This window comes from Carettochelys insculpta, chromosome 17 (assembly GCF_033958435.1).
Source record: "Carettochelys insculpta isolate YL-2023 chromosome 17, ASM3395843v1, whole genome shotgun sequence".
Classification (NCBI taxonomy): Eukaryota; Metazoa; Chordata; order Testudines; family Carettochelyidae; genus Carettochelys; species Carettochelys insculpta.
Window position 1 is genome coordinate 22,054,359 of NC_134153.1, and position 26,443 is coordinate 22,080,801.

Genomic DNA, 26,443 nt, shown 5'->3' on the forward strand with positions numbered 1-26,443 from the left:
AAAATAATGAAATGTTTAAGCCAAATCTCACACTACTGAGTAAGTTTTGAATGCTTGGGTCTGGCATCCCAGATTCATATGCTCTGCAACTTGGGCAAGTTTAGATATAGATACAAACTTTGCATTTATCACCTGCCTATGTCGCAGACTGAACTAGAACTCCACCAGCCAGGAGCAAGGTGGCAGGTTGGCTGCAAACATCACAGGTGGGGGGTCTAGCTCTCTTTCAAAGATATTCCAACTATTACATAAGGAGTGAAAGGCTGTGAGCTTATGCTGCTTGATTTCTCTGTTGGCCGGTGTAACCCTCGCCATCTCCACAGGACAGAATGAATGGTGGCTTTTGGAAGTAGATCGAGAAAACCTTGAAAGTCAAGTACAGGTTGAACCTCTCTCGTCCAGCACCTTTGGGATCTGACTGGTGCCAGATGAGAGAATTTGCCAGACCATGGGAGGTCAATATTGTCAAGCAGCATTACCAACACTTCCACTGCTTACTGGGCTCTTAGAAATCATTTAGGGGTAAACTACAGCTAAATAATAGCACAGACCACTGAGAGCCCGGATTGGTGGCTGAAAACACACTTTATGGGACCACAGGAACCCTGGCCACACCCAGGATAAGTGGTCATCCAACTAACTAAAATCATGCCGAATTACGTACGTTGCCAGATGAGAGAGTGCTGGACTAGAGAGGTTTAACTTGTAGTTTATTACTGGACTCAGGAAGCTAAGGTCCACCTGAACAGGCTCAAGTTGAATTGGCTAAGAGTCACAGGCCTTGGCTCTCAGCTGTTGCATTCTCCTCTAGCTCTGATAAACCATTGCTGTGCATTCCCTTATTTAGTCAGGGACTGTCTGCTGACTCCAGTGCTTTCAATACGTCACTTACACCATACACCACGGTCCCCTAAGGAGACGCTCATTCCTGCCTAGGCAATGTAAGTTTGAAAGGCTGAGCACACAGAGATATAAGTAACACTGCTTAAGAATGTGAATGGGCAGGAGAGTTCAGAAAAGTGATACCAGAGTTTCAGTTCATGTCTCAGCAGAGAAGAGCTGCTGTTAGTTTAAGGGGGAACTAAGAAGTGTAACACAGACAGCAACACAATTTAGAATTCCAAACCTTGGAGCAAATCATCTAACTGGCTAGAAGAGAGGCCCACGCACTATTCTAACTGAGGCCAGGCCTTGGGAAAGAAGTTTCCAGGGTGTTTTCATGTACCCAGGACTTCACCCCATTTCTGTTATGCTATTTATAAGCTGCCTGGCCTCTGCTTAAATTATTTCAATGTATTCTGAAGAGTTTTTCCATTACGTATTAAAAAGGACAATGTGAAGGACTTTGAATCTATGTTATAGCCATGGAAATTTGAAGGTTCAAATGCCACATACCCAACTGATTTTAAGCCGAATGATAAACCTGTGCTGATTTTGATTTGTGTTTGTCTTCACTAAAAAATCCTGGTGCTTATATGCCTCCATGGAAGGTGTCTGTCGATAAATTGCTGAAGTGTGGCAGCACCTTCTTCCTGCTGTCACATATCTGAGTTTCCTGGTGATAATAAATACTATACGTCACACGACAGATCTCTCCCGGAGGATATTTGTTAACAGGATATAAACTTTCAAGGTGTTCAAAAGACCAGGCCAAAGTTACAGAGTACCCCTTATAGAACACATGGCCGTGTTCCTTTAAAAACACTGATCTCATTCCAGCTGGCTAAGTAGTGCCAGGCTTTAATTTGGCACAGCTGCCAAATCACAGTCACTTGCGGTGATCACTGACGGTGGCCCAGAGCAAGAAGGGGTTGTTGATTTTTCATGGTAGAAGTGGCCCTTTTAAAGCCTCCTTACGTAAAGACCTAAATTCACCCTCCTCACCAATTTTAAGGGCTACATTGTAGCTAGGGAGCCATCTCAGACCTTCAGCAAACCAACCAAGCTGAATCACTCAAGTGTTACCCAGGACTGAGGGCTAAGTGACCCTCACGAAGCTGCCCGGCTCTGGGCCTCATCTGAGGTTTTTATTTTTAAGATGAAAGCTGTCCCTCAGCTGCCTGTTTGGGAAGGGATCACTTACCCTCTGCTTGACAAGTTAGCACATAGCCTGCATTCTAGCACATATGCCATCAGGTAACCCCACAGACACACCAGCCGACCTAATTGAACAGCTCTCAACAGCTCTGCGTTCTCTCTGCTGACCACAAACAGCAGGAGCTCCCCCGGGAAGCAGCATCCAGCCTGACAGACAAGCTGTGTCACAGCTGCTCGAGGCTTCAGGGACTTGGGGAATCTGATGTACGGACTCGATCAGTCTAGGCTGGCCTAAGGGAGGGCAGATTTCCAACTGCAGCCATTCAGCTTGGAGAGCACCTTTCGCTAGGGGCACCCCAAACTGAAATGCCAGCCTTAGATAAATGCACACCAGGGTTTTTTCTCTTCCCTTTGGACAATGCCCCTGAAGGGGATCTCATTCTGCCAGTTCTCAGGGGGACATGCTCACAGAACGAGGAAGAGAAAACCAAACACCACTCTCTGGAATGGGCAACAGTCCCTGGCACTGTGATTCCCATTTGAATGAAACATTCCTACATGGATGACAGGTGAAGACCTAGCTGGGAAAGGCGGGTTCCAGCCCCACCTCTTCTGACTGAGGCCCTGCCCCTTCCATAATCGTACACTTCCGCCCAGCCCAGCCCCCCGCCAGACCATCCCCAGAGCTCTTAGTGTCCCCCATCCCAGAAGGCGGCTTGGCCCCCCCTCTTTTGGACCAGTCCCAGTGCCTGCCCTTTCTGGGCAGCTGCAGCCAATTTTTCCCAGGCAGCCACACCTTGGCCCCATCTCTCCCTGGGTGGCCAACTAGCCCCACTACAATCCTGGCCCTGGCCCTGAGCCCAGCCCTCCCCAGGCAGCTGGAGAACATAGGTAGTTTTGGGAAGGCAATGCCGTCTGCCCATGTCTACCTATGTATGTATGTATGTATGTGCCACCTTGGTTGTATATAACCTGGTCATTTGCTTCTACAAGGTGTTATCACTCCCCTTAACACAATGCTTATCCTGTAGCCAAACTTCCTACATTGGTAACTGACAAATGATTTCCCATATGGTAACCCAAGGCCTCGCTCGTTATCTTTGCTTAGCCACATCACCTGCATTTTCACTTAACGAGCCCCCCCAGACTAGGGTACCTGATGAATACAGAGATCTGGACTGTGCACAGCAGTGAGCGAATTCATGCTCTAACCCACCACACACCTGGTTTTCAATTCAGACGCTGTTAGCGAGAGTGACAGTGAATCTTGTTTGCACTTGACGCTCAGCAACATGACAAACCAGGAACTGGGCACAACTGTCTTGAATGAGATACCCTGGCAGAACTGTGTGACAGATCCAAGGACTGGAACAGCAGTGGGTGCAGCCAGGCGCGAGGGCAATGCCCTGACAAAGCTCTGAGAGCCCTGCAAACTGCATGGCCACACTTTGCCGGTAGGCTCAGGGTTACACTAAAATAACCTCTGCTTTTTTTTTTACTGTAATCATAACAAGGGAAGTCAAAATTTCTGAATATGAGGTGACACAAGCTAGGTCTTCAACTGCAAAACATGGAATGTTGATGGATTTCTTATGCAGAAAGAACTAGACTGGGACCCACCCAGGCCCAAAACAATACATTTCTGCAAGGAAAATACGCTCAAGGAGCCATGTTCTGGCTGGAGATGCTCAGAGGCACATACCAGACAATCTCCAGCCAGCAGGGGGCAGACACTGCAATCCAGATTTTGTTCTCTTTGAAACTGCACAGATGCTACTCCAAAGACCTTCCGTGGGAAGAGACATGGAAGAGGTGACCCGGAGTAAACTGATCTGCATGTTTATCCCCTGCTCTGTGAGTGCTTGTTAAATATAGATTAAAAATTAAGCAGGAGAATGTTCAATGGCCATCTAGACATTCAGACTCAGGCTGAAGTCTGGGACTCTAGGACTCTGTGAGGTTGGGGGGTCCCAGAGCTGGGGCTGCAACCTGAGCCCACATTTTCAAAAGCCTACACCACAATTTAAAAGCCCCTCTTAGCCCAAGCCCCAGGAGCATGAATCAGCTGACACAGGTCAGCCACAGTTGTTTAACTGCTGTGTAGACATACCCATAAATTCCTTAGCTAGATAGACATTGCTACCTGCCAAAATGCCCAGAAGCCCACTGGAAGACTTATGACAGGAGAAAAGTTCTATGGTTAGAAGATCACTTTCCTCTAACTGTATGATCTTGTAGCAGCTTATAAATATCAGTCAGCTAGTTCTCACCACCAGAGCAAAGTATTAGGCTCATTTTACAGGAGGGGAAACTGAGGCAGAAAGCAAGTGGCTCAACCAAGGTCACAGAGGAAGTCAGTTGCAGGGATGGAGATCAAGAGTTTCCCCATCAACACTCTGAGCATTAGATTTACTCGAAACCTCAAAGCTGAGATTAAAGGAAGGTGAAGGGACACACTGACAAAAAGACATTAAGTGAGTAGGGACAGGGAGCACTTATGACCCCAAGTGTAAACATTCACTGACACTGTGAACTGATTTTGAAGTGAGCAGAAGACAAAGTTCTGCTCACCCCTTCCTCGTCTATACCCCGACATCTGGGCGGGATCACGTGCCAGCCAGTCCTCCTCTTGCAATCCAAACTCACTGCAGGCAGGAGTCTCAGCATGGGGGAAGACCCCTTGAGCTCACTGTCACAGGGGTAAACCCAGGGCCAGCAGGAGTGAGGCTGGCACAGCCAGGCACTGACTAGATGAACCTCAGCAGGTTCTTGGAGCTAAGAAAAGGACTTACTATTGCTTTTAGATACCCACCCAGCTGGCAAACCAGTGAACTATGCTCCAAGGCAATCTATCCACCGGCTGGACAGAAGCATTAACACAACGTATGAGAGGGGAGGGCTCATTAAGCAAAATAGCTGTAATGTCCTCTGACAAAAGTTTCCTTAATAGGAAATGGTTTCCAAGCTGTGCTAGCGAGAATGCCATCCCCTGTGAGAGCAATGGATGCCTTCCAAACCCTGAGGGGAAAAAACCACCCCAGCCTCTCCTTCGGATCTGAAGTGTAAATAGTGTACGCTAAAAAGACCCTTATATAAACTGACCAGGGCTCTGCCGTTCTAACAACATTATTTATGGCCTTGCAGCTCCTTGAATGTGTCCCTTCCATGCACTACAAAGCCACGCAGAAGGGGAGAGAGCACCAGGCCCGCCCAAATGATGTAACAGGTAGTGCCCTCTGCCAAGATGAACATGGCCCGGTGCCACTCGCGAGCTCAGGCAGCAGCACTGATCTGTTATTTTGATCAGAGCCGTCTCCGCAAGACACTCTTTTGAGACTTGCCCATATTTCCCTGCATGAACTGAGCTTGCTAAAAGCAACACAAGCTCAACGTTGGCTCAGGAGCCATGGTTTCCAACTGTGAGCTGAAATACTATTGGGTGGAGAACCTGCCTGGCTTCCACGGGATTTTTCTGGGTGAAGCCAGAGCTGATGGGGTTTAAATGGAGGCACGAGGCAGATGCTATTTCCTCAACCTTCCTGGCAAAGAGGGAAAGAAAAGGGGCAAGTCAAGAAAGAACCATGAGCCACATTCAGAGTCTCTTGCTCAGGCTAAACTCTCTTTGACTTCAATAGCTGTTTCCCTAGGTGAGGAGTGAGAACAAATCCAGAGCCGGATCCTGCCACCCACACTTGTGCTGAGTGGCGTATTACTCATGCCACTGAAATCAAACGGGTAACATACAAAAGGAATGGTTTAGGATTTTTTAACTCCTAAAGCCAAATCGTTTAGTCCTCATGCCTGGCTAGATTCCATCACCATTACTCACACTGAAATCAGCGGGACCCTGCCAAAGTCAGCTACTGCTTAGTGGAAGAAGGCAGAACCTATCCCTCAGTGAAGGTCTAATGACCCAGCTGTGTATGTTTTAATGAAAACCTCCTAGTCTAGATTAATGATCAAAACAGTCATTGGTAAAGCTGAACAAACTTTCCAAAATCTAAATGCATTTTTTCCACCTTTGCTGCAGGTTCCCTTGCACTTTACTCTGCTTCTCCAGTGAAACTAGATGGTCAATTCCACCTTCTGTCTGTAGTCCATGCCACTTTGCATCTCACTCTGCTGCTTGCATGCTGTTATGTTTGGGGCTCTAACAAACAAGAAAAGGGTCAATTTTTAAAACTCTGTTTTACACGTGTCGAAACTGCTTTTCTCTGAGGTTCTGCTGGTGCCCATCTTTTTCCTCCCAAATACAAACCCAAATGCATTGCCTGAGCTACTAACCAGAGTTGCTTTAAGCAGAGTCAGAAGTTATTTATTTACAGCCTGCAGCTGTTTGGTGAAAGCCTCTAAGTGTACAGACAAAGCAGGGAGATCCTAGCCAAAGTATTTCATTTTATCACTTTCCAGTGATCTCAAGCCAGTCTGAGCTGAGAGGGCAGTTTCCAAACTGTCAGTTTAGATGACTTCTGCCTCATGGCACAAAAATCCTGATAAATCATTACAATACCTGGGAGAAGGCAAATAGATCACTGGAGCAGGTTCCTGGTCTCTGGCGTTATACTCCACTAGTATATTCCGTGAGCAGTGGAACTTAACGTACCAGTCTGCCATCTCCCACTATTTGGTATGATTCCTGACTCAGGGCCCTGCCTCCTATGTAATGAAATCCAGCCAGTTTGCCTCATTCTGTAGTTAGACTTACTGGCCTGTAATTGCCAGGATCACCACTGAGTGATTTGGTGAAGAAACTGATTTAAACTATAGGTTGCAAACCCCTGTAATTCTGCAATTTCACATTTGAGTTCCTCCAAAACCCTCGGGTGAATACCACTTGGTCCAGTGACTTATTACTGCTCAGTTTATCAGTTTGTTCCAAAACGTCTTCTAATGACTCTTCAATTTGGGACAGCTCTTTAGATTTGTCACCTACAAAGAATGGCTCAGGTTTGGGAATCTCCTTCACATCATCAGTCACGAAGAGTGATGCAAAGAATCCATTTAGCTTCTCAGCACTGGCCTTCTCACCCTTGAGTGTTCCTGTAGCATCTCAATCATTCAGTGGCCCCACTGGTTGTTTAGAAGGCTTCCTGCTTAAAAAATTGCTATTACTCTTGGTGTTTTTGGATAGCTGTTCTTCAAATTATTTTTTGGTCTTCCTAATTATATATTTACACTTTTGCCAGAGTCTTTGCTCCTTTCTATTTTCCTCATCAGAATTCAACTTCCACATTTTAAACAATGTTTTATGTATTTTGCTGCTTCTTTTACTTTGTTGTTTAGCCACACTGGCGCTTTTTTGGCTCTCTTAGGGTGCACCTACACTAGGAACTAACTCTGAAGTTAACTTAGACCTTAGGCACTACACCAAAGTAGCCAGCAGAGAGTCTACACACATTTTTCTCTTACTTCAAAGTTAACTTCGAAGCAGGGAGGACAACTTCAAAGTCCTTACTCCATTCCCAGCAATGGAGTAGTGCCGTACTTCAAAGTGTAACTTCAAAGTAGGGTGTGTGTAGATGGTCTGCTTCGAAGGTGCTTACTTACAGCAACTTCGATGTTATTTTTGGAGTGTAGACACAGCCTTACTGTTTTTTTTAACGTGGGGTACACATTTAAGAACATAAGAACATAAGAACATAAGAATGGCCATACTGGGTCAGACCAAAGGTCCATCAAGCCCAGCATCCCATCTGCCGACGGTGGCCAATGCCAGGTGCCCCAGAGAAGGAGAACAGAAGACAAGTGATTTATCTCCTGCCATCCATCTCCTGCCCTTGTTATGAAGGCTAGGGCACCATACTTTATCCCTGGCTAATAGCCATTTATGGACCTGACCTGCAAAAATTTATCAAGCTCTTTTTTAAACCCTAATAGAGTCCTGGCCTTCACAGCCTCCTCGGGCAAGGAGTTCCACAGGTTGACTGTGCGCTGTGTGAAGAAAAATTTCCTTTTATTAGTTTTGAACTTACTACCCATCAATTTCATTTGGTGTCCCCTAGTTCTTGTATTATGGGAAAAGGTAAATAATTTTTCTATATTCACTTTCTCCACACCATTCATGATTTTATATACCTCTATCATATCGCCCCTCAATCGCCTTTTTTCCAAACTGAAAAGTCCCAGTCTCTCTAGCCTCTCCCCATATGGGACCCTTTCCAAGCCCCTAATCATCTTAGTCGCCCTTTTCTGAACCTTTTCTAATGCCAATATATCTTTTTTGAGGTGAGGAGACCATATCTGCACGCAGTACTCGAGATGTGGGCGTACCATAGTTTTATATAGGGGAAGTATGATATCTTTTGTCTTATTATCGATCCCTTTTTTAATAATTCCTAACATCCTATTTGCCTTACTAACTGCCGCTGCACACTGCGTGGATGTCTTCAGAGAACTATCCACTATAACTCCAAGATCCCTTTCCTGATCTGTCGTAGCTAAATTTGACCCCATCATGTAGTACATGTAATTTGGGTTATTTTTTCCAACATGCATTACCTTACACTTACCCACATTAAATTTCATTTGCCATTTTGCTGCCCAATCACTCAGTTTGCTGAGATCTTTTTGTAGTTCTTCACAATCCCTTTTGCTTTTGACTGTCCTGAACAACTTGGTGTCATCTGCAAACTTTGCCACCTCACTGCTTACCTCATTTTCTAGATCATTGATGAACAAGTTGAACAGGATCGGTCCCAGGACTGAGCCCTGGGGAACACCACTAGTTACCCCCCTCCATTGTGAAAATTTACCATTTATTCCAACCCTTTGTTTTCTGTCTTTTAACCAATTCCCGATCCATGAAAGGACCTTTCCTCCTATCCCATGACCACCTAATTTACATAAAAGCCTTTGGTGTGGGTTGAGCTTCTATTATAGTATCCTTAAAATGTTTCCATGCAGCTTGTAAGGGTTTCATTTTTCGTACTGTGACTTTTAATGTCTGTTTCACTAACTTCCTTATGCTGTGTACTCCTGTTGTCTGAAATTAAATGCTACGAGGTTGGGCTGTGATGGTGTTTTTTTCCACAACATGTGCATTAAAGCTAATTATATTGTGGTCACTATTACCAGGGAGTTCAGCTATACTCTCCTCTTGGACCAGATCCCATGCTCCACTTAGCGTCAAATCAAGAATCGCCTCCCTTCTTGTGGGTTCTAAGACTTGCTGCTCCAAGAAGCAGTCATTTAAGGTGCGAAGAAACTTTATCTCTGAATGTTGTCCTGAGGTGACATGTACCCTGTCAATGTGGGGATAGTTGAAATCCCACATTATTACTGAGTTTTTTATTTTTATAGCCACTCTAATCTCTGTGAGCATTTCATAGTCGCTATCACCCTCCTGGTCAGGTGGTCTGTAATATATTCCCCACTGCTATATTCTTATTATTAGAGCATGAAACTGCTATCCAGAGGGTTTTTAATGATCCGTGCAAGTAGCTGCATGCAGCAAAGAGGAAGTGCAGGTCTGTGGTGAGAGCATGAGCCTGGGAATATAGAAATGTGGATGCAAGTCCCTACGCAACCACAGACTTTCCTGTGTGCCCTTGGGCAAATCACTTAGCCTGTCTGTCTCAACTCTCCATCTGTGAAACAGGATTAACAGGGTCCCCTCCAACCCACAGGCTCTTGTGAGGATACCCAGAGACAAAGATGCTAGAATAGGGGTCAGGAACCTTTCTGAGGCAGAGTGCTGAAATTTGACCATTTGATCCGTATGTACGGTCTGAGTGCCAGTGATACGTTTTAAAGTCACTAATAGTCCTACTTACAACCTCTTCACTAATAAAGAAATTAAGGTGCAGAACTTTACCACTTAGGTGCTGGTTGTAGCATTAGCTGGTCTTTTGTTAATCCACAGGCAGCAGGGCTTTGAGCAAGCTCCCAGCTGCACTCGGGAGGAGTGGCAGGGCTGAGCTCCCGCCTCGCGTGCCACTCCTGGCACCCTTGCTGGGGGTTGCTGACCCCTGTGCTATAGAAACCAAAGACAGCTTGGCTACATGCATCAACTTTTTGGGCCGCTGCAGGGAGCCCCGCTCTACGGAAAGCTGCTCTTCTATAAATCTGCAACAGCAAACATCACAGCCAGGAAACCTGGTGCACCCACAGCACCTGCGTCCGGGCTGGCGCTCCTACCTGGAGGCTGCAATCTCAGCCTTCTGCCGGGCGATGGCCGCTGCCCTCTGTGCCCCTTCCACGCTCCTGTCCACCTTCTGCCTGATCTTGGAGCTCTTCAGAGGTATCACCCGCTTCTTCATGCCTTTGATCAGGACGTTCAGCCGGTACTTGCCTTCCTCCTTCTTGCCGTCGGGCAGGGTGGTGCAGCCATACCCGTGCCGCACGTTGTCCAGCCACTCGCCCTCGTACTTCAGGCCGCTCGACCTCTCGCTCACCCCGAAGCCTGAGCGCTTGTCGTTCTTCCACTCGCCCATGTAGGACTCCGTGGTGGTGGCGTCGATGTCGGACTCAAAGGGCGGGAACTCCTCCCCTTCCGCCCCTTCGCCCAAGCTGACGGTGGAGGTGGCATCGCTGGCCGCGGAGCTGATGCCACTCTCGCTCTTGAGGAAGCTGACTCGGCTCTTCTGGCTGGCCAGGGAGGTTTTGGACTCCGATTTCTTTAGCTTCCCCAGCAGAGAGCCCCGGCGGAAGAGACCCCCTTTCTTCGGCTTGTTGGCTCCAGGATCTGCGTACAGACTGAGGGCAAAGCCTCCCCGCGTGATCGTGGGTGACATGAGGATGCTTTCCGGGCTGGCCGCTGGAGAGTCCTGCTGGGGCAAGGTGCCGTTGCTGTGCTCGCTGCGGAGGGACGACAGGGAGGTTCGGAGCGGGGAGCGGACCACAGACGCCATGCCGTATGGGACGCTCTGACGGACGCCATACCCGTGACGCATGCCATTGGTGAACTGGCCTTGGTATGTTCCTACAGGGAAGAGTGAGGACGTTGTTAAGCATGGCTCTTTTTACCCCAACAGCTGCCTCAAGAAATACGTATAGCAAATGAAGCTGCCGCCGAGCCTAAGGGCTGCTCTCGTGCCTGTGCACCAGCAGCTGCCTTCTCCTGGGAGGGAAAGGTCGGAGCTGCAGAAGTGATCATCGATTTGTGGCAGTCCCTACAGCGGCCCACTGGGACTCCCACTGTGGCCCGCGGACCCCCGGCTGCTCCGCTCCCCCACACCACTCTCGCATACTGGGGCACCAGAGCCCCACACTTCCTAAGACTCGCTGCTCCCTCCCAGTACGTTCAGAGCTCCGCGACTCTCCTCATTCGCGCTCTGCCCCTGCTCCTCCCAGACCTGGAGCACCACAAATCAGCTGTTCACAGCATTCCGGCTTTGGGAGGACGAGGTAAGTGTGGGGCCTCAGTGCAGAAGAAGCATGTGGGAGGGGGGCACACAGAGGGACCCCAGTGGGCTACTGCACCCACCCAGTGTTCCTGGCTACCCATTGCTGCCCTACAGGCAGGCAGCCTGGAGAACAGATGCAAGCCCCATTCCCTGCTCTGATAGCCCATGGATAGTCTCCTTTCGCTCACCAGGAAAACGTCTGCTCCAGTTACACCCACTGCACATCAAAAATAACTCTAACGGACACTCTGTATTTACACCGGTGTGACCGGGAGCAGAGGGTCGCCAGCCTTCTGACAAAACCAAACCAAATGCCCTTGCCCCGCCCCTCTGCCAAAGCCCCGCCCCACCCATTCCACCCGCCCACCCTCCCGACCTTCTGTGATTCGCTCTCTCCCTCCTCTGCTGGTTCGCTCATTTTCCCTGGGCTGGGGGTGGTCCCTTTTCGACCCAATGTTCAGTGGGAAACTGGGCACAGGCAGCCCTCACATATGGGCCTGCAGGTTGTGTGTTCTATGCCTGCGGGCAGATAGCCATGCAGGCCCGCTGATGGGGGTGTTGGGGGCAAATGCACAGGAGCCCCTTTGGCTTGCCACTGGAATGCCATGCAGGGGACCCCATGCTGCAGTCCGGGTGGAGCTGAGGGCTGGCTGCTCTCGGCCTCACTCCTTCCGCCTGAGGCCTTGTCTCTTCTGGAGGACAGAGTCAGACCACCAAGCAGGCCCCAGGCCCCATGGTGGCTGTTGGCCCCACTATAGCAGCCATTAGATCTGTTCTATCCGAGTGCACGGTCTGAGATCGAACCAGCTCTGCTCTAGCGTCAGCACAGACCCACCGAGTCCATTTCCCTGCTCCACTCTGTGTGTGATTCACATTATTGGCACCACTATCACTGCACATGGTGAAAATGGCTAATATAGTGGACAGAGACAGCGATCTCCCCACGGACCAGCCCCACACTTCCAGGAAGTTGGGGAGAAGGATGATCCTATGGCCTAGGATCCTATGATGATCCTATGGCCTAGGTTCTCCCTGTGAGTCCTTGGGCAAGTTACTCAGCCTAAGTTCCTTATCTGAATAATGGAGATAATGACACCCTCCAACTTCCCAGGGATGCCGAGAGGCTAAATACATTAAAAGATAGTGAGGTGCTCAGATACCAATGTTTCCGGCCTCAAAGGAGCACCTAATAGACCAAAACTGTCCTTGAACTGCTAGGGAGACTCTAGGAGACAACTCTAAAAGGACTCTGTAAGACTGTCTTGGAGAGCAATTCCAGCAGCCCTGAAATACTCCCTCAGCGTCCCCATGTGTAAGGGGAAAGACAACACCATCAAGACTGACATTGAAGGCTTCCTTCCCTGTCAGCAGGCTGCCTCTGCAGCACTCCTAACTCCTGCTGGCCTAGGATGCCAGCTTCCCAAAAGCAGCTCTCTGCCTGGCAGTGCCACATGCATTACAGGCTGAAGTAAAGCCTACTGAAATCAGACTCTCATTCGTAACAATGGGCTTTGGATCAGGTTGTTAAGTGCTCTTACCAGACAACCTGGGAGGCCCTTACTTGCCCCATCATTTACAGAGCTTGGGATACATTCACCCCACCATGATCCCCCGAGGGAATTAAAATGTCCCTCCCGTAGCATCCTGCCAGCCAACGTTCCTCCAGCCAACTGAAAAGATGCCCTCAGCCGTGCAGAGTTCAAAAGGCTGCTATGAGCCACCCAATCAGAGCAGAACCAACTTGGCAATTCATTAGCAAGTGGGTCTGTAGTGGCTGGCACACTGTGGATGCAGCCATCCCTCACTCATCACCACCGTATGGAGTCAGAATGCCCCTGGGATAGGCCACTGCCATCAAATCATAGGCATGTAAGGCTGGAAGTGACCTCAAGAGACCAGCAGTTCATCTCTCCCCACCACACACACACACACACCTAGGCAGGGTGTATTTAGACACTCCCTGACAGGGGTTTATCCACCCTGTTCTTCAAAACACCCTCCAGTGACAGGGAATCCACAGCTTCCCTCAGAAACTTTGCAATTAGAGAATTTTCCTAATGTCCTAGATCTCCCTTGCCGCTAACTGAGCCAATTTACTTCTAGATCTGCATTAGTAGATGAAGAAACACTGACCACCAATGTCTTTATAACAACCTTCTCACAGTTGAAAACCATTATGTCCCCCCCATCAGCACCACCTTCTCTTTGCTAGACTTTGGGGAAGTTGCTTCAGCTCCTGTGCCATAGTTTCCACAGCTGCAACAGAGAGACAAAAATCCTGCCTTCTGTCCCAGGATCGGAACAAAACTTAATTTCCTCATCACCCTTGGACAAACACTAGAGTAGAGCCATGTGGCCTGCAGGGAAAACGGCTTATTCTCTTGGTGGCAGGAATATCATGGTGGCACCTCAATACAAAATGATCAGAAAGAAGCAGCGTTTCACTGCTGCGGCTGCTCTAGACAGGTCCCAAGTGGGAGTCTGTTTCCTACCCAGCTAATACCAACCCCAGCATGCTAATTTGGCTCACACCAGAATCTCCTTCTCCCTGGATTTCCCTCGCTCTGTTGATACAGTTGCCTCAGTAACTGGCAAAGCACCAAAAACAAAAGCAGCAGTCAGCTCTGCCTCCATCCATCACTAGCGCTGCACAGCCCAGAATGGGCCACCCCTTCCTGAAATCTGCAAACTACAGCATAGAACATGCTCTCTCCCCACCAAACCCCACCCGTCTGCCCTCAGTCAGCAAATGAAAGATGCAAGTGGAGTGCCGATGTTAAATACCATTGTCGTCATGAGCACTCCCCACCCTGCACACTCACTTTCTCAAGGACAGCTGTGCAAGGGGCATTTTTACAGGCATCTGTTCTGAATGGGATGTTTCCCCATTAAAGTGGGACAAAATGTAGTGCCAGCCATGCCGGTGGCAGAAAGAAAGCCTCTTGAAGAAGCAAACTGTCTGCAGAGACAGGCACCAAGAGCCTACGTCCTGCCACAGCATCAGTCTCTGCAGATGCTACAACCACTGCTCAGCTAACTCGTGTCAGGGGAGGGTGGGGACAGCAGGTGAGTCACCTCCCTCTCCACTCCAGCTCTCCCCAAAGGAGAGGGATCAGCCTGACTCCAAGGAGCCGGGGGGTGGTTTCTGCTTCCTTCTTTGGCCATAATGGGAGTGAACATTGTACAGTCTGCCCGTCAGTTCTGCCAAATAATCTTGACTCCCAAGCGTCCGGTTTCATTGAAATCCTCTTAGAACCTGTCAGCAGGGTGTTAACGCCAGCAGCTGGGAACAGAAGTGCCCAGGTGCAGCCACAGCAGCAGCAGCACACACTTCCCTCTCCCCCCACGGGCCACTGTCCATCTGTCCAAGTTCTCGCATTGTGCTCATCTGCATCGTGCCTGAACCGCAAACGGGGGCACAGGAGAATCCGATTGTCGCTTAGCATTTAGTTTCCCTGTTGGGACGGCTCAGAGCTATGAGCTGGGGAGTGAAGAGGCCACCTGCCAAATGGGAACAACCTCCCATGGCAAAATGCTCTTCATCCTGCTTCCTGGGACGGTTTGGAGAAACTGCCTTCGACGAGGCCGCATGATCTGGGAGTCAAGTGACCTGGATTCCATCCTCTGCTTGGCCCCTGCGGGAGCCGGGGCACAGAACTGGACCCCACTCCTCTGTCAAATGGTGGCAATGATCTTCTCTTGAGTTTTACTGCTCATCTGTAAATAAGTTCACAGTCTGTTCGGGGATGGCCTTTGAACCCTACCGCTTTGCACAGTGCAGAGCTTGCAGCCTGAGAGCAGAGCTGCCACATAATATGAGACCTTTCTGTAAAACATTAGTGGCATTCAGACTCTCTCAGTGCCTTAAGGATAGAAGACTCCAGCCAATACTTGTTAGAGGTGAAACAGCTTGGAGCTGAATTTTAACCGAGGCACAAATGGTGGCAGAGCTTTGTGACTTTGTCCTCACCCACAACTACGTCAGATTTGAGGACAATTTATACCTTCAGATCAGTGGCACTGCAAGGGCACACGCATGGCCCCACAGCACCCCAACATTTTTATGGCCGACCTGGAACAACGTTTCCTCAGCTCTCGTCCCCTAGCGCCCCTCCTCTACATTCATGACATCTTCATCATCTGGACCCATGGGAAAGAGGCTCTTGAAGAGTTCCACCGTGATTTCAACAGTTTCCATCCCACCATCAACCTCAGCTTGGACCAGTCCACACAAGAGATCCACTCCCTGGAAACTACTATACAAATAAGTGATGGTCGCATAAACACTATACCAGAAACCCACAAACCGCTATGCTTACCTACATGCCTCCAGCTTCCATCCAGGGCACACTACACGTTCCGTTGTATACAGACAAGCACTAAGGGACAACCGCGTTTGCGCTAATTTCTCACACAAACATCTACAAGATGTTTACCAAGCTTTCCTGAAACTACAATACCCACCTAAGGAAATGAGGAAACAGACTGACAGAGCCAGACGTGTACCCAGAAGTCACCTGCTATAAGACAGGCCCAACAAGGAAAACAACAGAACACCACTGGCCATCACATACAGCTACCAACTAAAACCTCTCCAGTGCATCATCAGTGATCAACAACCCATCCTGGACAAGATCCTTCACTTTCACAGACCTTGGGAGGCAGGCCTGTCCTTGCCTACAGATAGCCCACCAACCTGAAATAAATTCCCACCAGCAACTATATAGACCACACCACAGTAACTCTAAACCTGGAACCAGTCCCTGCAACAAACCTCGGTGCCAACTCTGCTCACATATCTACACCAGCAACACCATCACAGGACCTAACCACATCAACCACACCATCAGGGGCTCATTCACGTGCACATCTACTAATATAATATACACCAGCATGTGCCAGCAATGCCCCTCTGCCATATACAGTGGCCAAACTGGACAGTCTCTATGTAAAAGAATAAAGGGACATAAATCAGACATCAAGAACGGTAACATACAGAAACCTGTAGGAGAGTACTTCAGTCTCCTTAGGCACTCGGTAACAGATTTAAAAGTAGCCATCTTACAAAAAAAACTTCAAAAAACAGACTCCAAAGAGAAACTGCAGCGCTGCAACTCATTTGCAAATTTGACACCATCAGCCAAGGATTGGACAGAGACTGGGAGTGGCTGGCCAATTACAAAAGCAGTTTCTCTTCTCTTGATGTTCACACATCCATATTAGCTGCTGCTAATGGGCCGCTTCCTCCATGACTCAACTCACTTTGTCAACTCTGGCCCTCCTCTTGACTGGGACTCCCTCCTTTTCATGAGCCTATAAATGAAGACCCTCCTATGGAACCCCTACTCATGCATCTGACAAAGCAGGTCTTTGCCCACGAAAGCTTATGCTGCAAAATATCTAGAGAGAGGGAGCCGTGCTAGTTTATGTACTGTCAAAACAAAAAAGCAGTCCAGTAGCACTTTAAAGACTAACAAAATAATTTATTAGGTGATGAGCTTTTGTGGGACAAGCCCACTTCTCCAAAATATCTGTTAGTCTATCAGTTGCCACAGGACTTGTTGTTTTAGCAGTTAGCCTAGGGCACATGGGAAAGGAGGTGCAGCCAACCAAGGGAAGGGGTGGAAGGTGCATAGCACTGAGTCATCTAGCAAGTTTGTTACTTATCTCACTGTGAAAAAACTCCTGTGTGTCTGTGAAGGCAAAGCTAACATGAACCTAGCTGACACCTATGCAAATACTAGTCTGGGTATTCACCAAGTGTGTGGTCCAGGCTACCATAGGAGTCAGCATATGGTAAACCACAAACACCTGTAGCCTGGCAATCAGTTAACGAGGTATACACTCTACTGAAGGCAAGCTTTAAAAAGAGGCAACATCTTAACTGGTGCAGGGGAGTTTGCAATTTTAACCCATGGTAACCAGCAGGTAAAAATCCTTGCATCAACAAAATGCACACCATTCTAACGTACATTGGGCTGGGCTCCTCTTTAGGATTTACACTGCCAAGCTAACATACCAGAACTATGACAGCCTTGTTTCCATTAGTATTCAACACATGGATGCTACTCTGGGTCAAAAATGCACCCACATTTTTTCTCCTAGTGTATAGATCCGTGCAAAGTCTGATGTTTTAGTTTTGTCCGGGTTTCACTACATTGGTTTAAAAACACACTTTGCACTAACCTGTAAAAAGTTCATACAGATCCAATCCCTTAGCTAAGCAGCGCGTGTAAAGCCTTTTAAATGAACTGGATTAAAGGAACTGTAAATTTGTAAAACTGCTTATGCTGCATCACTAATACATGTGGGGTTAGGACCATGTGCAAATCACTTGGTGAAGATCAAATCTGACAGCCAAAAAGTCAAATGATTTAAACACAAACATTGGTGGGTCAGAGGTGAGGTGTGGATAAAGTGTGTACATTTTTCCCTAGATATATCCCCGTTATGGGCAGTTTTAGTGAACATCCACATTCAGAAAGATTGATATGTCTGTACTCCCTCCCCAGCGAACTGCTTTTCAATGTTACCCCTCTGTATGGACTGAGCCAAGGATTTGTATGTGACCAGATTAGATGTGTGAATGTGAAAATTCCCTCCTCTCTACCCTTTTAAATAATGGTCATAATAACAGACCAGGCCTCTGATACCTCCTATTTGGTTTCCTCCTAAATCAGAGGCAAATGCAGAAAAGTGCCGCAGTTTGAAATGTGAATTTTGTCTCCGATGGGGCAAAAGTCTTGAATGCTCTCAGTGAAGTCAGAAGTGTGGTGCTGGTAATTCCATTTCAGAACAGGGATAGAAATCTAACAAGAACGTCAAGTTTTCAAAATGGTTTGGAAAAATGCAGCTTGATGGCATAATCTCCTTGGTATGAAAAATCATCCAGCGTTGGAACAGCAGATTCCTCAGCGGTGATTGAAGGCAGAAGGGAAAGATACAGACCCCTGGGCTAGAAATCACATTTCAGGCACAGCCCTGATGCAGTCAGCCTGGTCTCTTCCCTTAGCTCCATAGAACTGGGCTCATTCACACACCCACGCCACACCACAGACCATTCAGTCCTCCCTCCACTAGTCGTTCAAGATATACGACTGTTCACAGGACCAAGGGTGGCTGCAGGAGTGGGGCAATTAACAGAGACATGCAGCTGTGTGCTGTCTGGTCTGGCTAAAAACACCAACTCATCACTGAGCTGGAGAGAATGCAACAGCCCACCCCTGCAAAGGCCCACCAGGACAAGACCAATGGTGCAAAATGGGGAAAGGAATGCACAGGGGCAAGTGGGAGTGGGTAAACAGGAATTTCTTCAGTTCTTCCTTAAAAAGTTGAAAAAAAAAAAGAGCAGTCATATAGCTCGGGAAAGGCTAACAAACTAATGCTATTAGGTGATGAGCTTTCATGGAATAGACCCACTTCTTCAGAAAATTCTGAATTTTCCAGATCTGAAGAAGTGGGTCTGTCCCACGAAACCTCATCACCTAATACGTTACTTTGCTAGTCTTTAAAGTGCTACAGGACTGCTTTTTTATTTCGCACTTCCCAACAGCCTGTATAAATCTATGAGCCTGAAGAAGGGCATGGGCCAGAATGGGATCTGGTCCAAACAGGTACTGAATAGTCTCACACTGGCGTAGTTCTGCTGGTGATTTTCACCCTGCCATACAGCAGCCCTTGCCTCGTGCTGGGCCCCGCACCAACATTCCTGCTTGTCTTTTTTCCATCCATGTGCAGAATGCATTTTTTAATGTGCACTGAGGGCTGTGCAGATGTGCACCACAGTAGAATCAGAGCACCTGGCTGTGGGCGCTCTGCTAACCAGCTGGGCAGCATTTGAATCTCTTCTGAGTGGCCGCACAAGTGTACAGCTTACAGGGAACAGTGGTCCACCCATACTACTCCACCCTGACCCACAGCAACCCCAGCGACTGCAGCCCTGGGCCCTGAAATCGTAGCCAATATAGTGTTTTTGTGGCGTGGCAAACCCTGGATTTAGCCTGATGGGCAACAACCTCACAGTCTCCTACCACTGAAGTCAAAAGCAGGAACACAGATCTACACAGGTGAGAGGCCAGAATGTTAATTTGTGGCTCACTCAATTGCCAAGAACTTCCCATTGATATTAACTCCTACCTGAGCCATCACCCCTCCCCATCCACCCTGTTATACTTGATCTATCAGCCTGAGGCCAGGCCAGAGGGCTGATAGATCAAGTTTGACAGGATGGATGGGGAGACGTGTGGATTGGAAAGAAAACAACAAAAGGCCAAAAATGCACATTTCTATCACCACCAGTGGAAAGATTTGTTGTTGTGTTCTTTAACAACAAGCAATTCTATACAATGCCCCCCTCCTCTCTCAGGCTACAGCCACACAACCGCTGAAGATCGACCTGCTCAGGGTCGATCTTCCAGAGCTTCATTTCATGCATGTGTGAAATGATGTTGTCAGGGATCAAAGCTGACCCCGAACTCGTGAGAGGTGAGGAATAAGGAAGATCGAAGGGAGAAATGCTCCCGTCACCCTTCTGCCACGTAGACAGACATGGAAGCTGATCACAGATATATCGATTTTAGCTACACAATTGGCATAACTAAAATTGCCTATCTCCAGTCGACTAATATGTCTCGTGTAGACATAATCTCAGACAATAGATACCAGACCTGGCTTTTACTAACCCTCTTAGGCACATATGGCAATCTGGGTGCTTTTTGTATTTTTGCTGCGTTTCTAGAGATTTCTGGGTCTGCCCCGAAGGAAAATGAGCCGACCCTCTCTACTGATATACACACAAGATGGGGAAGGCTCAAGCTGCAGTGTGGATTAAAGAAGGTTTCTGGAGCCATCAGTCTCACTCGCTCTGATTCACAAAACAACTGTGTCAGCAGTGTTCCCCGTAAGCTGAGCACTGGGGCAGCCACCCAGGAGAGATTCAAGTGTGGCTCAGCTGATTAGTAGAGCGCCCACAGCTGGTAGGATGTGTTTCTACAGGTGGTGCACATCCACACATGCCTCAGTGCACATAACAAAATTTGCTGCACATGAATGGAATATTAGAGGGAACACTAATTAAGCGTGCTCTCTGCTCACTATTCCATGAGTAGCAGCAGTCAATTAGTACACAGACAGGAGGATCAGCAAGTCATTGATGGGCTCAAAGGCCAGGGTGGAACTGGCTGAGTCTCACAGTGTATCTGCCTGTATAAACCAAGGCCCCTTCTTCAGCAGATAGCCCCTTCTTCCCTTCGCACACTGGGCATAACGTGCAGGATAGGTGCTTAGTAGCAGCAGCCAAAATTGCATCCTTAATTCTTTCAGCCCAGATACTTTGATAGTAGACATGTTAGAAGTAGTTAATGTGATAGATTAAACAGACACACATGACACACACATGAAAACTTAGTGTTTGCTGATAGAACAAAAGTCACCTAAATGAGGACTGATTTAAGACAGTGCATAACTGAAACCCATCAATTTTGGAGGCAAATTAAGTCTTGGTAAAGCTTAGTAAAGCTCTGACAGGCAGTCCATCTGGACCATCATGCACCATTATGGAGTCCCAGGCAAGCTGATTACCATCATCAAGAAACGGTATGGAGAATACTCCTGCCAAGTCGTCCATGATGGAATATTCTTGGAAAAATTTCAGGTCACTACAGGTGTACGTCAAGGCTGCCTTCTTTCTCCATTACTCTTCCTGATAGTCCTAGCGTGGGTCACAAAAACAGCATATGCCGACTCAGGAAGGGGACTCCAATGGACCCAAACCAGGAAACTTGAAGATCTAGAGTTTGCAGATGACTTAGCCCTGCTTACAGACAAACTAGAGCATAGGCAAGAGAAGACGGATGCCCTACAGGAAATAGCTGAGTGAGTGGGCCTCGAGATCAGTCAAGTGAAGACCAAGTTGATGTGCATTATCAACAGACTGAGAAGCGAAATTATGACCAAAGGAAAAGCAGTGCAAGATGCTGTCCAGTTTGTATGCTCGGGGAGTATTGTCAGCAAGAATGGGGGCACTGAAGAGGACATCAGTGCGGGAATACAAAAGGCGTAACAAGCCTCTGCCATATTACAACCAGTCTGGTGTGCAAGAGCCTTTTCAACAAGAACCAATGTATTTTCACTTCCAATATGAGATCAGTGTTGCTGTATGGCTCGGAGACATGGTGCGTTGTCCAGAGCAACACTAAGAAAATTCAAACATTTGTCCATAAACGCCTTAGACACATTCTCCTGCTAAAGTGGTACAACAGAATGCTAAACAATACCTTGTGAACCAAAACAAACCAGAAGCCAAGGGAGGTCCAGAACAAGAAGGGAAAATGGCAAAGGGCAGGCTGTATCCTGGGTAAGGACTGTGAGGAATGTATCCCGAGACAAGGGTTAGAATGGCATCCAAAGGGAAAAAAGAAAAGGGGACATCCCAAACAAACACGGTGATGAAGTTTCCTGGACGAAGTAAAAGGAGCTGGCTTAACGTGGGATCAAATCAAGATGATCGCTAAGGATTGCAAGAGATGGAGAATGACTGTGGAGGCCCTCTGCTCCACTAGGGGCCCAAAGGATATATTTTTTAAAGAAAAAAAAAGCTCCACTGAAAAGACAGCACAGCTAGTAGACAGGAAATTGGCCTTTGAACCAGGAGACTGGTATTCTGTTCCCATCTCTGCTACTGGCATGCTGCATGACCCTGGGTGAACAACTTACCCTTAGCTCAAGGGGAGTGCTTTCTTCGTAACATGCTTTAAGGAAGTGCTGTACTGCATAATCCGTGTCATTGTTATTTTGGGAGATCAGTGAAGTTACACTCAGGCTGAGTTTCACCCAAAGTATTTAGAAACTTCCAAGTCTCTCAGCTGTCTCTGAGGACTGCAGCTTAGAACTCATCGGAAGCAGCGGCATAGCTAGGGCAGGCCTCCGACTTCTGGATGCACGGGCAGCGACAGACAATGCTCGCTCAGCTTCTCCCCCAACGCAACACCCTCTTCCTGGCCTTGGTGGTCCTAGACACAGGGCTTCCCTTGCTGAGCTGGAGCTCCACACGTGGAACAGCTCAGAATAATGGCAACACAGGGCTGCCAGCTCATAGTTTTCCAAAGGGCGGATGCACAGCTCTGAAAGCAGGCAGGGAAACTCTCTGGACTCAGAAGTGAATGCGGAACCTGGAAAGGGAACTAAGGAGAGAAGTGATGCACAGCTCCAGCCTGGATTGCAGGTTTGATGCTCCAGGCTGCTGTGGCCGTACTGCAGTCACACTCAGATTAGGTTGGGCCTGGCTGCTAAGTGGGTGGGTCATGGCCCACCCCGGCTACACCCCTGGTAGGAAGTATGAAGAAGTCCCAAACTTTTTTTAGCTGCTCTCTGCACTTGGCAGAGAACGAGCAGCAAAATCACAGCTACTGCCTGAGCTCCGGCTCCAGAGAAATCCTTCTCTAAGCCTCAGTCCCCTCTAAGTTTGATTGTTGCTGCTAATTCCCTCTTCAGTGGCCTCCCCACGGCCCAGATGCACGGCCCTACTCTGCTGCTGCTCACCTTCTTGTACACACAAAGTCTGTGCCGACACTAGAGACTTATGTCAACAAAACTGGGATTTTCTCAACAAAACTCGCAGCGCATCCACATTACTAATGCATTCTGGTGACAGTAAACCGACAGAATGTGGCACTTCTGTTGACAGAGTTCCGCTGTCCCCCCAGGAGGCAGAACGCCTCTCTCGACAGAATCTGGTGACAGAAGTTTTGCTGGAAGATGTCTTCTGACAGTGACTTCTGCTGACAGATTGCTGTAGTGTAGACGTAGCTCCTCCCTGTAGTTCCCTTTCCAGTTCCTCAGAATTGCCCTGCTAGCTTTTGGAGCTCTCCTCAGACTCTCCTTGGACAACCCCATGGACTTTACATCTCTTTCCTTCTCCAGCCTCCTCCCATCACTCATCTCAACACACACACACGTCCTCACTTCTGTGGGTGCTCAAATCTTCTCTGCAGGGCCCATCGGTCCCTCTGTAGCTCTTCACCTCACTGCGTCTTCACCTGAGATCATCACTCATCTGAAACTCACCTCATCGTTTCTTTTCACTTCTCTCTGGTCTCCTGACAACTGAATTTAATTATTTTTCCACGAGATGAACTTACAACTGGGCTTTCTCTCAGCTCCCTAAAAACAGGCCTGTACAATAAGACACGGCAAACTCTTCACACCACAATGCAGACAAGAAACATTTAAAAAGTTCTACAACTGTATTGCAAAACAGGAGCTGAAGATCAGATTTTTACATTAGCAGCTTCTAGCAACTAAAACAAAAAACAAAACAAAACAAAACAAGCAACAAAAATTAAAAAACACAGAGCATGTCCAGCCATGGCATAATGGATGGTTCACATAGGAGAGGCAGATCCCACAGAGAATGGGTAGACGATGTAGTAGACTGGTGTGGAGCTAATCCATAGAAACTAAGCCACTCCACACTGGACAGGGAAAAGTGGAAGGAAATAGTGAGGGAGGCATCAGACAACAGTGGCTGTTGAACCCATGGTTGTTGATGATGATGATGAGCTCCAGACACCTCATCTCTCTCTTCTGCATAAAAAGGATGGGTTTTTATCTGTTAGAAATAAGATTATGGATGGGAGCTCAGGCAATGAGCCATTCACTCAAGTTGTAACATACTTAGCTTATTCACACACATACAGGGCATTCTGGATCCTAGCTCATCTTTTCCTTTACCAGAAACACATTATTCTCTTCAAGGGTTCCTGTCTCACTCTCTCTATCACGATGCTTTGAGATAATCAGGTTTTTAACAAACATGTTCCTTTTACCTTTGGAAAGAGCTGCTTCTCCTTTAAATATGATGACAGGCCAAAAGCTGGCGAAAGCCCTCACCCGATTGGAGATCACCTTCCTTTCATGCCTAGTTGCCAGGGAGTCAAAGCAAGGCTGCTCTTCATCACAGCACATGGTAGGTCCAGCAGGCTTCCCCAGATCTTTTACTTGGGTACCTCAGTAGAAATATTTACAAGCCAGGCAACAGATAAATCACGTATCATTTGGATCTTGCAAGGGGCCAGCAGGTGCGGGTGAGGAGAGAGGTTGGATGCACCAGCCACAACATAAATGATCCAAAGCCTGACTATTCATCCCACCACCCTTCTGATTTTCAGTACCAGTTGCTGCTCACAAGCCTGGCTTATGGCACGGCACTCTGTGTTTTATGTTCCTGTCAGGGTAGAGAAATGAGTGATCTTCTCAGACACACACTAAGCCTGGATCTAATTGTCCAATATAATTAGGAGATGCTTGACAGCTCCACCAGCTTGGCCTGTGAATGTTTCAGCTCCTCCCAGTTAACCAACATCAAACTAGGTCAGTACAGAGGTGGGAGCCCCACAGGTATACTTAGCTATTGCATAAAATGTCACGTATTTCTGGGTCTGTGTTTAGCCAGTGGCTTAGGTCCCATCAGGGATATATTATGTGGCATGGTCCCTAATGAGTCTAGATTCTGCTTTAATGAACCAGAGCTAGCGAGTGTAAGCAACACTAGTCCTGGGGAAGTTCTTTGCCACTGTGCACAGGCAGAATTTGAGTTCCCCTCAGTTCCCCCCCCCCTCCCCCCGCAGAAAGTCTGCTCTGGAGGCTGCAATAACACCTTTTACCCACTAGAGGTTGCTCTGGCACTAGACTGGCAGACGGTTGGGCCAGTTAGAGCAGCCAGACATGGAGCGGGAGGGGCCAGAGATTGTGTTCTTCACAGCTCCTTGCCTGCAGAGCCCAGTGAGGAGGCACAGGGTATAGGGGAGATGGACAAAGTGGGGCACACAGGGCTTCCAAGGGAGCCACATAGACTGGGATTCAGAAGGGCTAGTGGAGGGACAGACTGAGGGGCACAGGAGCTAATGGGGTGACAGCATTGAGTCAGGGGCTGAATGGGAATGAGGGTGCAGGGACACATGGGGATGGTGGCTGATGTGCCTGATTGAATGGGAGATGCTGGTGTCAACAGGGTCTGCATTGATGATGCTCCCCACCAACTCCATAACAATTTACTCACCCCCCCAAAAAAACTGTTCCATGTTTCACTCACCCACACACAGTAATCCTCCAGGCTCACTCCTGGGCTCATTCCGAGGAATTATTTCCTCCACCCTCAGCTCATCCCTTACCCCTGATTCCCCCCAGCCTTTAAACTGCTTCTCTGGGGTGCAGGTAATCCATTGCTGTATTGTATTTGAAATGAATTATTTCTCAAAGTTTTGAATTAATATACCTAGTAAGGAATCTATTTGTTAAGAAACATTTCCTGTATATTGTGTGTTGTCTGTGTTGTTACAGACATACTTTCTGCCAAGTCATTTGAAATCAATTACCAAAATAATTGAAACTGGCACGACTATGTTGTGTTTGTTTGACAAATAAAATACATACAGTCTTAAAATATCGTGTACAGAATTTTAATGTTTTGGGCGCAGAACTCCCCCAGGAATAAGAGTGAGCACTACTGCCAACAGAAGTGCCGTAGATGACACATAACATTCAATTTCTGATTCATGGCAGAGGAAACCACGCCAGTGGTTCTTTTTTGGAGTTTTCTGAGCAAAAGAAAAGAAAAAGGTATGGATGTGTTCATCTTAGAATGCCAGTGACTCTCATTCTTGTACCAAATTCTGCTTGCCTAGACACCTTATTATGTAGTGCTAATGTGAACTGCAGAATATATACAGCACTGTCCTCTCCTGCCGCAAAGGTAACTGCATTCTGCTAGTGGATGAAGCAATTGCTTTATATGATTTAAAGCAATTCGACATCCTTCGGAATGAAAGGTGTTATATAAATGAAATATATTATCTGGCCAACAATTGTATAAGTGTGCCATTACACTAAACAGATATGTACTGTGCAAAAGACCTGAAGAGTCTTAGGTTAATAGTTCAATTGTTTACAAAAAACAGAGAGTTTAGCTTCTTCCCTGTATTATCACTGTATAGTAAACTGCACTAGATTATTTATCAAATCCTGTAGTCTAAAGATAGAAGGATAGCGTTTAAAGAACTGGACAA

The 26,443-nt window shown here is 47.6% G+C and overlaps 1 protein-coding gene across 2 annotated transcripts in view; it reads right to left on the bottom strand.

Moving 5' to 3' along the window:
• The window catches only part of JPH2 (junctophilin 2), a 63,745-nt gene that overhangs the window by 34,985 nt on the left and 2,317 nt on the right, over positions 1-26,443 (bottom strand). For both annotated transcript variants that reach the window (XM_075011949.1, XM_075011948.1), the window contains exon 2: positions 10,174-10,957. In XM_075011949.1, the coding sequence (XP_074868050.1) occupies positions 10,174-10,957 (784 nt within the window). The remainder of the gene's footprint in view (positions 1-10,173; positions 10,958-26,443) is intronic.